General features: G+C 40.6%; 1 protein-coding gene across 3 annotated transcripts in view; it reads right to left on the bottom strand.

Moving 5' to 3' along the window:
• Nucleotides 1–15902, bottom strand: part of SPATA17 (spermatogenesis associated 17) — a 189323-nt gene that overhangs the window by 51909 nt on the left and 121512 nt on the right. For all 3 annotated transcript variants that reach the window (XM_037140644.2, XM_053667293.1, XM_037140645.2), the window contains one exon: nucleotides 13031–13154. In XM_037140644.2, coding sequence (XP_036996539.2) covers nucleotides 13031–13154 — 124 coding nt within the window. The remainder of the gene's footprint in view (nucleotides 1–13030; nucleotides 13155–15902) is intronic.

The raw sequence follows: 15902 nt of genomic DNA, 5'->3' as shown, positions 1-15902 counted from the left end.
GAACAAACGAAAAAAAAAGAAAGAAAGAAAGAGAAAAGAAAACAAACAAATAAACAATAACAATTAGACATATCGTATTTAAACTTTAAAAATTCAAAGATAAAAAAAAACTTTTAAATAGTGGAGGTGAAGCACACCTTACCTGCACACGAGCCAGGGTAAGAATTACAGCCAACCGTCCCCCTGAAACCTTGCCAGCAAGATGGGAGAGAAATAAAGGACACCACCCAGAGTGAATTCTAACATAAACTACGGACGTTGGGAGCTAATGGTGTGTGTGGGGTAGAGAGTAGATGGCAACGTCTCACTCAAATTTGCTGTTAACCTAAAATGGCTAAAAAAATGAACACCTAGTTAAAAAAATATTAAACACATACTTAGTAAATAACATTATAATTTCATTCCTGGGAATCTACATGAGATGAAAATATATGTCTACACAAAAAATTTGCATGCAAACATTTATAGCAGCGTTATTTGTAGATGCTGAAAACTGGAGTCGGCCCAAAAGTTTATCAACAGGGTAATAAATGAACTGAACGGGGTTGTCCGTCGAATGGAACGCTACTGAACAGTGAGGAGAAATGACATAGATGTACACTCTAGCACAGAAGGACCTGGAGAACAATACACTGAATAAAAGGAGTTAGCTGCAGGGACACCTATGGTAGCATGCCACTCATAGGAACCGCCCAGAAAAGGCAAACGCAGATAAAGAGATGTGCAGAGGTGTGGGTATGTGGAAAAAACATTTTCGCTTTTTTCCATCTGCCTATTTGCCTGGCCAAATTATAGTCATTCTGAAGACTTCACAATCAAATTCCACTTCTTTAGAAAGTCCTTTTGAGGTCCTATACTTTCTCTCAAAGTCCCCTGTTCATGTTCTTGTGGCACTTGTAACTTTTAATTGTATACATATGACTATTTGCTGTTAAGCATCTGTCTTCCCAATGTGAAATTAAGATCCCTTGGAGCAATGACAGTGGTTGCTCCCACTGCACGTTGAAGCACTTGCCTCTCTCTGGCTGCATGGGAGAGTCCGTTGGAGAATGTGAAAATGCTGCCCCCCAAACTCTGGCCTGGACAAACTCAATCAGAATCTTTGAGGCACATGTCTGGACACGAGTTCAGTTTTGGTTTTTAAAGCTGAGGTACAGCAAGAGTTGAAAACCCTGGCTTCTTGTCCATCTGGGTCCATGGCTCCGAGTAGACCACCAGCCCATGCTCATCTGAATAAGTGATGTCAGGGCCAGAAGGGGGAAAAGGAGGCAGCGACGGCTTCTGCAGTGTAGGGAGGGCAAGCAGCGGAGACAGAGGCAGGACGGGGACCCTGCAGAAGCAGAATCAGATGACAGCGATGGTGGGGGTATTAAGAAGAGAGAGTGTGAGATAATGTGGAGTCACAGAGAAGCTTGACTTTAGCACCAGGCAGAGAGGGTAGGAGGAGGAGCAGTTACGTAGGAATATTACTGTCTGTTTCGGCGTGATTAAAACTGAGCTTCCCACAAATCTTTCAGGTTGAAGAGTCCAGTGCCTAGTTCTAAGAATGGGTCTGGCATTTAGGAAAGAGGTCAAGGCTAGCAATGGCTGTGTTTAATAAAAATAGCAGGAGGTGTGAAAATAGATGGGTCAGTGAGGAAGAGAATGTAGACCTTGAAGGTTTCTCAGGTTCAGCTCTGGACCACTGCAGTGAGGCAAATATTGCAGTCAAGTCAGTCACAGGGATGTCTTGGTTTCCCTGTGAATAAAAAAGTCATGTTTATACCGTAGTACAGTCTATTAAGTGTGCAATAGCATTATGAATACAAACACAATGGACATACCCTAATTAAAAAAATATTTTTTGCTAGAAAATGCTCACCATCGCCTAAGCTTTCAGTAAGTCACAATCTTTGTGCTGGCAGTAGCCACAAACCTTCAATATGTGAAACAAAACAAAAACCCCACAGTATCCACAAAATGCAATAGCAGCGAGGCATGCCTGTGCAGAAAATCAGTGGGAACAAAAAACCCATGAAGGACATTCAAAGAGCAAACAGTGAGGGAGGGAACAAGGGACATGGAGAAGACAGCTTCACAGGGGAGGTCAGCGGTGTCAGGAGCCAGGGAGAGGTGGGGCAGCGTGGGGACTGAGAGCGCAGCCCTGGGATGGTAATTAGAAGGTGACAGGTGACCTCGGCAGGAGCGGGGTCTGTTCCTGCGGCAGACATCACAACACAGCTCCCCGGACGTGAGGGGAGAAAGAGAAGTAGGGGCTGGCTGGAGTCTGCCGAAATATGGCAATACCATGAGGACTCAGAAAATCTTGGGACAGAAAGAATATCTTTTTTTTTTCAATTTTCACTCAGGATTTCCCTTTAATCATATTGCATTTTGAAAGATTTTCAGAGAAATAATGAACATAAGAGACTCACTGGGACATCTTCCCCACTAAACAATCCCTTTATTTCTTTCTTGCAAATGTCAGGTCACTATTTTAGTGACCTCTAAGAGAACAGGATGGAAGTCGCTTGTTTTCTTGCTTAGGCAACTTCCCCAGGCCCGGGCCCCCAGTAGAGTCTCACGGACCTCATTCCCCATCTGCCACCTCAGCAGTCTCTCCAGATGTGGCTTTGATTGCCGCTTGTCCATCTGATGCAGAGCCTTGATAGTGGGTAAAGAAGAGCACAATCCTGAAATGAGGGCTGACATGGATGCCTGGCTGCACCGAGAACAGGCTGCACCGAGAACAGGCTGCCCCGTGCAGTTCGGATGCCTGGTGTCCGGGCAGCATCATGAAGGAAGAGAAAGAATTTGTCTGGTATGTAAGGCGGGGGGAGACACCCCTGGAAAACAGCAGCAAATGTGCAAACAAACAGCAGCTGTACATGACTTTGACCCCAAACAGCCCCACATAGAATCAGACTAAACAGAATATACAAGAATTACTGAAGAAGCCTGAGAAGAAATGACCAGAGGACCACCCAGGCCACGGGAGGTATCTGGACCCCAGGGGTGATGGACAGTGTGCCAACGTCCCAGTGGTCCCCTGGATTTCTAGTTCGGAGGTTCAGAGTTGGTTTCAGTAGAGCAGTAGTTATGAACCCCAATCCTCCTGCAGTGATTTAACCCCCCCCCCCCATTGTGACTCCTCTACCCCACAATTCTCCACATTCTGAGCTGGCTGATCCTGCATCTGAATGAATCCTGCACACCCCCCCAAAAATAGAAGGAAAACTGTGAAACATGTTTTTATGACTCCCTCCCGCCTACAAGCCTTCCAGTACACGCCTTTTCCTTCCCTCTGGAAACCCAGCTCTCTCTCTCTTGCTTGGTGGCCTCCACAGATGTGTGATTTGGAAATGATTTCATAGTTGAGTGTAAAAGATGACTTCCAGGACAATTAATGGCGACAGGAAAAAATACTGAGCATCACAGAAACAGGCAACTGAATGAAAATTTTCTTTTGTGAACAAAAATGTACCAACAGGAGGGAGCATTTGTCAAACTTGATGCCCAGCGTTACACGGGGCTCGGCAAGCAACTGATTTCCCGAGAGCCTCTGAAGAAGGATATTTTTTTTTTCTAACAGGAAAAACCATTTTAGGTTTTATCACAGGGTGGGACTGCCTGCCTCGTGGGGCAGCAGTGGGCCACGCCACCTCCATCCAGTGGGTTTAATCTCGAGTCCAGGTCTGAAGACAAGGCCACCCCGTCGGGGCAGACCTCCGTGCTTCCCACGGTCCTGTTCTGCAGGCCTGCGGTTTCTTGTACGGAAATTATTATGAGGACCTCTAGGGACAGATTACACCTGCTGCTGTGTGGTGACCGAGCTGAGGGATTAGGGTTTTCACACTTTTCTGGATGATACCCTTCAAAATTTTTTTAAAAACTCTTTTTTAGGTTCTTTTTTGATGTTTCCATTTTGCTCTGATCTCCCTGAGGGTAGAGAGCGCAGGAAATCCCACTATACTTCACAACCCTCTCATGTCTTATTGCCACTTAAACTGTAAGCCCTACGAGTGATAACGTAATTTTGCCAGAACATAATTAGAGGTACAGAAATTTTAGAAAAAGTTGGTCACTAAAATATTTTGATCAAAAAACTGATTTGGTTTGAAATGACTCAGAGTCTAGTGTCTGGCTGTTTGGGTGTTCTATGAGGTTGTTTCAGATTTTATGTGTTTCATTTTTGTTTCATTTTTAAGAATTTGAGGAAGTAGTGCTTCCCTTGTACTTTTCAGTCCAAAACTCACTTTCACTGTGCCGACTGAAACAAGGCACAGCCACTTCAATCTCCCTCCAGGTAGGAGCTAGTTGGACAGAGCCAATATCGCTGGCTTTTCGGTCAAGCTGCTTGCGGCCAGTTAACCACGCTCTCCTTCATAGCCTTTGGTTTACCCACCCTCAACTCCCCGGTTACTTTCCCCTTGTTTATGAGCCTGTCTGCTTTGCCCAATTCCCCACTGTGCTCGACAAATTCCCTATGCACCCACACTTTTCAGAAAACACATCTTCTACCTATCATCATCATCATAATCGAAAGCTTCCTTCTCCTCTAGAACATGTCTTCCCCTGCAGTCCTACTGAGTGCAGCATCTCACATGCCCTGCACCATTGACCAGGGATGGCCTTGTGTTATCTCCGTTCTCCAGGGTCACTTCCGAGCAAGCTCTCTCAATGGCCTTCTTGTCATCGGAACATCTCGTCCCTCGTCCCTGTTTATGATTATCACACACAGACTTGCTGCTCCTCCCCCATGCTCATGACACCCTCTGGCACTTAGTCAGCCTTCCTTTCCACTGTATGTTCTGGGGTAATTTTAGGTGATTTCATGGCGAGAGGGGCGATTCATCCCAACAGTGTAGTGTCAGAGTTCTCCGATCCATCATCACCGACCTTCATCTTCACACCCTGTTAGCTACACTCCCTATACCCCTATTGCCCAACTGCTCTGTGCTGGTAATTCAATAACCTTACACACCAATCTCTTAACTCCCGACCACAATTTTCCAGTCCACTCATGTTCTCAGGTTCTTGTCCTTGCTAACCGTGAGATTTATTTCCTAAAGATCTCAAGTTGACCAATCCCTCAAGTTTTTTCCAATCTATCACCTTTTTGCGGTCACTTTTCCCCATCACTAATCTGAGTCACTTGTTTGATTATCTTAATCACTCACATCACTAATATCCACCACTCTGCCTTATATACCTGGCCATGCCCCAAAGCAGAACCCATTTAACTATGGAGCACAGCTTGGTGGTGAATGAGTTAAATCTGAATTCCCACCACCAACTCTTAGCACTGCTATGACCTTAACCTGCATGACTTCACTGCACTGTATTATGGTCTTCTCCTCTGAAATGATGGCACCACCTCACTAGGCTGAGAAAGATTTCATCCAGCTAAAGCGCTTTGAATGGTGAGTGCCTCACACAAGTTAGTTCCGCATGAATGCAAACTTTGTAAAAGGTAGTATCACATAGTCCTAGTGAAGGTGGGCTCGGGAACTAGACCATCACGTACTAACACTGACCTTGGGCTTCCTGCTTAATCTCTTTGTGTCTCTTCCCCAAGTTGGGGATAATAACAGTCCACTTACAGGGTGGTATACGAGCACTAAGAGAGGTAACTCATGGAAAGCAGTGAGAATAATACCTGGCTCACAGTAAGCATTCAATAAATGGTAGCTGTTGTTACTATTCTTACTCTGCACGCCTCCAAGCTCAAGGTGCTGATTACTGCCGGAATCAGTCATCTCACCAGGCAGACGGGAGGCACTATAGTCTGCAGATGTCAAACCAGCTGGGCCGCAGGGCCACTGAACACCCTCCTTCTCCAGTTCTTCCCAGGATTATTTTACAGGATGAACCAGAATGATGAGGTCCTCGAATACTAATTACGCTACCTCCAACCTTCCCTATGAAAATATATCCATATGTGACCCTACACTTATTTTATTCCTGACTCAGAGGTTACGGTCTCTCCCTGCCTGGTTCGACCTCCCCCTTGAAGCTCTTCACATCCTCTCCCATCTCTTCTGGGCCTATGCTCACTGAGCAATTTCTGTCTGGGAAATGCTTGAGGACCCAAAAGCACAGATTTGGCCTTCCTGCTTTGCCTATGACTGTGACATAGATTTGATTGCAGAATTTAGTGGAAGCAAGCGCATTCTTGCTTCAGATGTGAATTTCCAATCCAGATTTCATTGCTACTAAAACTGATACCTTCGATCTCCATCTGCCTAACTCTTCTATCAGTTTTTCAATTTCTTCTGAACTCATGTAGGGAAGCGGGTATATTCAGTGACTTCCAGCCAGGTCTCCCTGCTGTTCTGTAACAGTGCTTTGGTAAACACCATGTCGCACTTCTGTGACATCTCAGATGATGCGGAACACACCAATAAACAGTTTCCATTTTACCATTTGGGACAAGCCCAGTTCTTTCGCCGACATGAGCATGCATTAATTAAAAGATGCATTACTAGTCAGATCGAGAGTGAGATGTCAAAGACATTTGCATTCTTACAGATAACATCTCTTCATCTCAAATAAAATAATCACAGAACACTAGGTCGCTCGGTGTGCAGCAGGATTTCTGTTGCATCAGAATTTCAGCTGATTGCTCAAAGATAAACATGCTTCACAGAGGAACAGGGCCAGCCAATTCCTCTCTTCGTGCCCCTTTCCTAAGCAAGACCAACACGCTGCCTCATAGCCTCTCCGGAAGAGCCCGGGAGGCCTGCCTGGCTTCCTGGGAGAGTGGCTGGCAGCTGAGACTTCAGCCACTCACCTCCCGATGGTCGAAGGAACTGAGAAGCTAATTCACACAAGGCATTAAAGGTGAATAATGTCATATATGCTCTCTAATTTCAAATAAATAGAAACTTAAGAGTATGGTTTCAGCCATCATCCAGGAAAGTATTCGTGAGATAAAACCCTTCTCAGCACCCCCCAAACTGTCTCATGAAGAGAAAGCAAGTAGAGTTAAAATTTGTCAACAATCCCAATGTGAGAATAACGTCCAGGAATATCCCTGCACTCTCTGCACAGACCAGCTGGCGCCATGGGACCAGGTGCAGGGCCAGAGGTGACATTGCTATGTGACCCTCCAGGGGGCTCTCCTTGAATCCTGGTGGGTAGGGAGAGAGAAGAGGGGTTTGAAATGCACACAGCTTGAAGCTAGACTATGGGAACTTATTTCAAAATTCACACGTGTACATTATAAATGGAGAAGTGGATTCTCACTGATCCTGTGAAAAATAGATCTCCCTTTTCAAAACAGACTTTTTAATGCAGCATATGCAAACAGAAATGCATGGTTAAACTCTTTTTATGGTTATGAAAAATTTAGGTCAATATCCTAGAGAAAAGAGTGAGCAAACTTTCTCTTCTCCCTCCAGAAAATATAACAAAATTATTGCAAATACAGAGGCAATCAAAGAGCATGAAGCCAAAATATGGAGAACACATATTAGAGAGCCGTCAGACAGCTTATAAACGATTGTGTTTTTAGGTTTGGAGTTGTTGTATTGTCTGATGTTAAAATCTGTAATATGTTTGGAAGGACTTTTTGCTTAGTATGAAATTTTTCATCTTCTTCATTTTGTAACTTTGTATGCTTTGTTCTGAAAAAAATTAGATCCCCAAATGGTGTAAGTTTCAGGCCCCACAAAACATGAATCTGCCCCAAGTCACACATTTAGGAGGGGTTTATAGTCTGTTCTGGCTCAAGAACATTTTAAAAATTAACTTTTAAAATGTAACATATTGAAAAGAAAATATATATACATAAGAAAAGTAGCTAAGGCACCTTTCTACCTAAAGTGGGCTCTCAATTAACTTTAATTTAATTTTTGCTTCTATGGGCATTTTTGGCTCTATTTCTCAGACGCGTGGTGGTTAACTGATGACCCTCAGAAATGGACGCATCTGGGGACACAACAAGGCAGTTTTTAAACCACATCACTCTGTCTCTTCCCAGAGTCTTGACAATGGATCATAACTCCATCGATTACACATGTTACAGGATAATGAAAACTATGATGTTAACGAGGGAAGAAGTAAAATGTAAATGGTAATAGCTAGTTCATTCTCCACGCCGGTTCAGTCCTTGGCCTCTTCTGAATAGAGACTGCCCATAGTAACAAATTATGTGATGATTCTGTGATTTGGATGTTCTTTTGGGACCGAGAATCAAGGGCCATATTTGAAGACCTGCCTCTTAAACCATGGGTTATGAAATGGGTCAAAAGGCCTAAGGCAGAGCAGAGGGGAAAAGCCAGAAAGCTGAAGCAAGGAACCATGTGAAAGCCCCAAATCAGGCTGTGTCAAAACAAGATCACAAATATAATACTCGACACAGTGGATATAAAGGTACCTTGACACCAGGAGCCTCAAGGCATAAACCCTTTGTATATATATCATGGAGGGAGAGAGAGAGAGAGAGAGTATCCATGATCCAGCCAACAAACTGGGAAGGAATAGAATCAATGCTTTGACATTAAAGAAGTGGTTTTAAGTGCTAAGGATCGAGAGGTCTAAAGTGCACAGCAGAGAGATGTTACAAGGCATTTTTTTTACCATCCCAGGTGAACCCCGCTGCTTCGGACCACTGCTGAAGGACACTGCCTCATGAGAAGGCCCCCCAGACATGCTTTCCCGTTACACCACCTGTATGACGACACGCCTTACACACACACACACACGCACACCCAGAGGCAGGTGCACAGTGAAAGGCCCCCATTCTTCTGTGAGCAACTGTGTACTTAATACACGCAGTGGGTAGTGTCACTCTGCTTCTGATACTCAGAAGAAGGTGTTGAAAGCAATGAATGCTTCAGAAGAATTACCGTGGTTCTTAACTTTCGCCTTTTTTACCTTACGCGAGTTGTCTTATAAGCATGTTCCCCATACCAACAGATGGCCAATTAATTTCGGGCCTATCAAGTATACCTTTTATATTTAAGATATTCTCCTTCTGTACACAGCTATTATATGAATTTGTAAAAACTGTAGCTGAAACTACCCGCTTCGCTCAAAAAATAAAGTAATTAGAAATAAAGTTCAACCTTTTAAGGAATCATAAATAATGACAATTATTTTCTCAGAGCCCATATAGAAATTTCTACTGCTCATTAAAGAGAAAGTATTGAATATCTATTATCATATAAGGGATAACATGAAAGTTATTTCCACAAAATATGTATAAAATTGTAATTAACTTTATACATTTTCATTTCAGTGTTTACTTGAATATGCGTAAACTATGAAATGCCATAACTAAAATAAAATATGCACAGTTACACTGAGTTAATATATTTTGTATTGATGTATTTTTTTATTAACAGATGACAATTAAAAATGGCATTATTTCCACTAATCAGGAAATTTTTCATGCATATAATTCTATGCTATGGCCTATATTTCCAAATATCAGTGATTTCTGGTTTGGATCCTGAGTTTCACATTTGTGCCCGTCACTTTGCCGACGGATCCAGGAGGGTCCGTGCAAATCCTGGCAACGTTTCAGAGGCTGCCCGTTCTAATGAGGCCGGCAGCAGGCCTTTGCTTCTGTCGACCAGTAGGTGGAGCCGACAACATAATTTATTACCCAGAACAAGGGCAGCAGAATGAGAGTCAGTTGATTTGGAATAAAACAAATCTGCAAATGAGATTTTCTTCAAAGAGTATGTCCAATATATGCTAGATTCAGTTTGACTGGTTACTGAATCAAAATAAATAACTTTATTAAACAATCAATCTTTGCGGAAAGATAAATTAAATTCACAAATGAAGGCAATGTTCGTATTTTACTTATTCAAATCAACTAAAATTAGCTTTCTTTTCATACAACTTTTACAGGGACAAAGACTTTTTTGATGTGTTCACGTAATAAGGGCGCTAAACCCAATCCTGTTTCACAGGTGATGGCCGCATAACAAATAGCATTTTCTGGGAAATATAATTGACTAATCCTATTATGTCTGTAGCAACAAATTAACCTTATTACTACTAGAAATCGTGATTGATTATTTATGCAAATAAGTTACCACGTTCAGCTTTCTGATTGAAATAAACATATACAAAAAGTGTTTTAATATGACTTGAACTTTTTAATTAATAAAACCCTGAGGGGTCTATTAATTCACTCACTGTTATATTAGTTATTTAGTTGTGTAACTTATATTTGTGCTAACATTTTGGTTGCATAAAGATGAGATAATTAATATCAGTAAAAATTAGTAATATATTTTAGAACCTTTAAGATATACATTGGATTAAGCTAAAAATGAGCTTAAAACAAACTAGAAAACTATGCTATCAGTATAAATAGGTCAGTATATCAGCATAATTGTCCTAAAATTATTAATATGTTAAATAATGAATGATTTTATTTATTTTCTAGGTCTGGATATACTAATACAATTTTTGCTTACAATAATGTTCACCTTTCCTGAAGGACTATTTGTCTAAAGTAATGTATTATTTCTACACATCTAAGTTAAACTATATTAGAATTATAAAAGTTTACTACAATTCATTTACTAATCAGTTTTCTACAAACTAGATTAAAATCATTTCTAAATTATTGGTATTGTCAATAAAAAGTCTTTCTCTCCTTGCTAACATGCTATCAGAATTACTGTTTTAAGTAAGTTAACAAAAGATTTCTTATCCTGATATACTTCTTTTTTAAAAAATAATTTTGTATTTATTTATTTTAGAGAGAGCAGAAAGGAGAGGGGGAAAGAGAGAAAGCCATGACTGGCTGCCAGGCAGCTCTGGAGAAAAGTGATCACTCAGCTCAAGTCTGCACACACTGATCTTATCAGCTGTGCAGAAGCAAGGAGAAGAACAGCAGACAGCATGGACGGGGTGTATTCCTGAACACAAACATACCTAAAACACACTGGTTATATTATATGAAAATTCATTAAGCTCCATGAGTCATGTGGTTGCTGGTGAAATAATTCGTTAAGCCAGGCACTTAATTTTAAAACTAAAATGAAATAAAAATAGTTAAAAAAAATAATGCATGTAAAGTGTCCGCCATTGCCTTTGGCACAAGACAATCACTCCATGGGTATTTCCTATTGTGTTCCTGGCATTGGCAAAACAACTAACTCTTCATGAACTTTCTAAGTTATTTCACTACATATTCACTGTCTAGATAACCCTGGGTAAAACAGAATTAACAAATGTTTCAGTTAAATTGGATTTCAACATTTAAAAACTTGTTTTCTCCATTATACTACCCATTGTAAATAAAAAGAACAAAATTAGAACTCAGATTAAGAGAGATTCCAAGTATTGGGTTGGCCAAAAATTTCATTTAGATTTTTCTGTATGATGGCTCTAGTAGTGCTTAGTTGTCTTTCACTTCATTCAAAACGATGCTGTTAGATTGTATTGTGACAGCTATCGTATCAGTGTGCGTTAAAAAGAAGCCGATCAAAACTGTTGAATTTTTGTGCAGCCATTTTCTTACTGAAGGTGGAAGAAAATATGTAACATTTTTGGACTATTATGCTTTATTATTTCAAGAGAGGTAAAAATGCAACTGAAATACACAAAAAAGATTTGTGCAGTATATGGAGAAGGTGCTGTGACTGATCACACATGTCAAAAGTAGTGTACGAAGTTTCTTGCCACTACTGACATTTTGCCCAAGCAATTCTTTGCTGTGGGGCTGTCTTATGCATTGGAAGATGTTCAGCAGCACCCCTGGCCTCTACCCACTAGAGACCAAGAGTGGGAGATAGCCGACATACTCAAAATATCCAAAATCAATGAAATGATTGGTGAAAATGAAAAATGAGTCTTATGGTAAAAAGTAAACAGACTTTTTTGGCCAGCCCAATATAGAGAGAGTTTGGGGTTATCAAAATAAACAAATCTACCTAAGAATTATTGTCAGGTTTAAAGAGTTCCATCGAAGTTGAAATTACTAGTACATGAATTTGAAAAGCTTTTGCTAAAGAGAATTCTTGACTTGCAGTTCTATATTTAAAAAATGTAGCTCACTAATCATATAGCTACAATGTTTACATTGTTATGGATTATAATAAAAAGTAGAAATACGTTGACTTTTTATTTCTAAATTATTTTAAACTCATTCATTTCTGTTTCCTTGCCTGTGAAACGAAGAAGGTAACTGAGCTATAGGTACCTAAGCAAACACTGAGTCCGTCACCATTGTTGAAAAGTTTTGCTTAGACGACTGGATAGAGGCTAGAGACGCGGAGGTCTGGGCTGCAAACGTCCGTGGCCAGCCAGGCACTTAATGTGCTTTGGAACCTTCCATCTAAGGATGACGTTGCGTTTCAGACCTCACCATCCTCTCCTGGGACTTGACTTGCCCATATCTGCCTCTCGCTAGAATTATGAGACTGGACTTTCGAAAGTCTGGAAGAAAAAATAAAAACCTGGAAATTGCTGTTATCTTCCCAAAGGTCAAATTCATGCTTTTTAGAACCATATCTGTGAGCATAATATTCTACATACAGTGTGTTTTTTCTTAGCAAATGTAACAGGATCTGAAGCCCTGAAATTTTACCAAGATAATGAATTTCTAAGTATTCCAAATTCCACATTTATTTTCCTATGTGAACGATGGAGTTGCTGAAGGGCTCTTGTTAAAAGCTGTACCTGAAGGCTCGCACCAGAATTTGCAAAGGGTGCAAAGAATCCAGAGAGCTATCTCAGCTTCATAACATGTTAGTTCTTGATCAATTTGCAACACAAGAAGGAGCCCCCCAGAACCGGTCTGGAGAGTCAGGCTGTGCCCTCCGTGTTGGGTTATCGCCGTGGGAGAGCCGGCTGCTGACTCGGACCCTCCGGGCAGCGCAGGGCAGCGGACTCTCGCAGGCCTCTGTCTCAGAGGAGTCGGGGTGCCTGCGTGCGCCTGCGCCGCAGCACGGAATTGAACTCCGAGTCGTGTCTTTGCGATATCTTTCAACAAGCCATGTCCCATCCAGGCTGCTAGTTTATCTCTGTCAGGCCAGGGCCCCAGTGGCTTACGGGAGCTGTCAGGCACAGGTAGACCCACCTGCTTCGTGCTGAGGAGGTAATGCATCTTTCGGGCTTGGTAATCTTTTTTCTTCTTCTCCCTTTTCAGGGCAGCCTCCTTCTCTTCTCTTTCTCTGATCTCTGCAAACTCGTCCAGAGCTTTCCTGCACCAAAAGTCGCCTGAGGTTATTCCTGATGCTAACATACTGCTTATGTTTTAATTCTTCTGCTAATGACAATCAAGTTTTTGAGGGGCAACCAGGATCCACATTTATCAGAATCAGTGGTGTGATCTCTTAGCTGCACATTCTAAGGGGATCCTTGCAATCTTTAACAAGCATTTAAAGTGATTTTTTTCAGTGGTTAAATTTTTAAAATCAAATATAGCTTACAAGTAATCCAATAACTGAGAAACTATATCCAATGCAAAGTAAGTGAATTACTATATTAACTTCCTTGGTTGGAGGTTAACTATTTTGGACCTGCTTAAATATCTCAAGAAAACATTTAATCTTCTGATTTCCTGTGAATTTTGTTTTTCTACTTATAAATGTCAAATCATTTATTTTGCATACTACCTAATGGGCTAATTTTAAAAGTGGCTTTTGTACTTATGCTTAATTTATTTTAAGTGAGTCATCTGAGTCTTCACCTTAAACACATCAGAGAAAGTAGAGGGGGAAGTTCCACATAGAAGAAAAAATTCTCATTTCTGCTTCACTGTCTACAACTATTTTTGTTTCAGTTTTCTGTTAAATGCTCCTAATCCAATACTTCATACAAGGTTACTCATGAAACATACTGACGTTTAAAAATCACCATGCTATGCTACTACTGCTGAGAAATTTTTTTTCAACATAAGATTAAATTGCAAAATGAATGAATTACTTGGAGCGGCATGGCCCTCGTTTTGCTGCCCTTCTCTTGAAAATTGCTTATTAATATGGAAATAAAGTCAGAAAATGGCTTGTTTTACTTCATGCGTAGGGTTTGGGTGTCCACAGAGCCGGGCTGGCTGCACACCCAGACAGTGTGGGCCGGCAGGCACTTCGACTGGACTGGCCTGCGTCGTGAGGATGTTATTAATCGCTGAGTACCCTGGTAAAGCCAAACAAATTTGTTTCCATTGAAAGGATCTCTATCTGTGTCTGAGAATTTGTTCTGTACCAAACAAACCTCATTAACTGTGTCCATTTTTGACAAAGAACCAGGAGTTGGAGGGACTGCTGACCTTTCTTTGTCCTTAATGTACAAATTTCAAGGCTGTCCCTTATGAATAAATGAGAATTTTTACCAGGAAAAATAACAATCATATGTTACATAAAAAAAAATGGAACAGAGCATGGATTTTCAACTTTACTTTTTATGTTATAGAAAAAAATAAGTATTCTTCTATATTTTCTCTTATAAGTCTTTGAGGTAATTTAAAATAACCAATAAATTACCACCACCAGGGTAATTACTCAGATATGCATGTATCCAATTTATGTCCCTCCAAAAATAAGTACAGTGATTTTCCGAGCAATCAGAAAAATTTTTTAAAATCTTTCTGCAGAGGAGTTTGTGCTTTATGAATGATTTCATGAATACGAGGTCTTACCCAAGACAGAAAAACAGCCCAATCGAATGAACACATACACGAACAAGTGAGGTACAAAGAAGTACACAGCACTTGACACAAAATCAAAACTGTAAATTATTGCAAGGAGAATAAACAGTCCATCTTCAGGATACGGAAACGTAAAATATAAGCAGCGTGCACTTGGGCAGCTGGACAAGGCAAGCTGACGCTGAGAGAGAGGTGAAAGAATGGCAGTTTCTTAATACATAAAGGAAATACAGACTAAACCCGGAAGGAACTGAGGAGCCCTAAAAATAAACCCAAGACAGCGGGCAATGCAGAAGGGAAACGAACTGGGGTAATCTCAGAACACAAAGTAATTAATTTAATAATTTCATACAATTATTAACAAGAACCAGTCTTGCACTGCTAGTTGATTTGTTGCCATATTTGAGAGTGTGCAGATACACTGAACACCAGAGTTAGGTGGGTGTCAAAGACTCTTTGTTAAATGACCAAGTGGGGAGAGTTGAATAAATTATTTATCCTCAATATACAGGCTTTTGTTACATCAACAGGGATAAAGCTAGGGTTCAGTGTAAAAAACATAATACAAATGAAGATCCCATGAAAGAGTCAATGATGAAAACCATTTGAACTAGGAATTTCTACAAAATTATAAAAATTATCTATTTTCTTATACAGGGGTTTTTGAATCCAGTTCTTTTAAAATGCTTCAAATTTTTCCAAATAATGTCAGATTTTTTTTTCATTCTAGATGTATTCTTTCTATCCTTAAAAAAAAAAACCAAACAGTCCTGTGGATTATATGGTACAGATGTTACCAGTTACCATATTTTAACAATATGGAAACCCATAAAGCGATGAAAACGACCAACTCAGTAACAAATCAGTGGCAGAAAGGGACTTAGAATCCTTAGGTTTGCAGATTCTCTGACTCTACACCAAGCTGCTGTTACCCTGATACAAGCAATATGATGCAGAAGGTATTTTTACTGAGTGCCCACTCACATTTCCCTTGATTCTGTTTCCTGCTGTATAGCTGGGGACACTTGGGTAGTTCTCAGGGCTTCTCCATACCTGAGATAAAGCACTTTGTGAAAGCAGTTTAAAAATGAAGGTAAAAATTACTGAAAGTTTCATAAAGCCATACATAGATGAATATATTTTGCTAATGATGTCTATAATAATATATTTACATGCAGCAACAATGATAGAAATAATAAAAACAGTAAGAGCCACTTGGAAGCAATGTACTGGAGTGGGTCACAGCACACGCTCTGAAATGAGACCTGATTATAAAATCTCTGCTGTTGACTCTCTGAGTCTC

The sequence above is a fragment of the Artibeus jamaicensis genome, unplaced genomic scaffold (assembly GCF_021234435.1).
Source record: "Artibeus jamaicensis isolate MK-2021 breed Jamaican fruit bat unplaced genomic scaffold, CSHL_Jam_final contig_467, whole genome shotgun sequence".
Classification (NCBI taxonomy): domain Eukaryota; kingdom Metazoa; phylum Chordata; class Mammalia; order Chiroptera; family Phyllostomidae; genus Artibeus; species Artibeus jamaicensis.
This window is presented reverse-complemented; position numbering and strand designations above follow the sequence as displayed.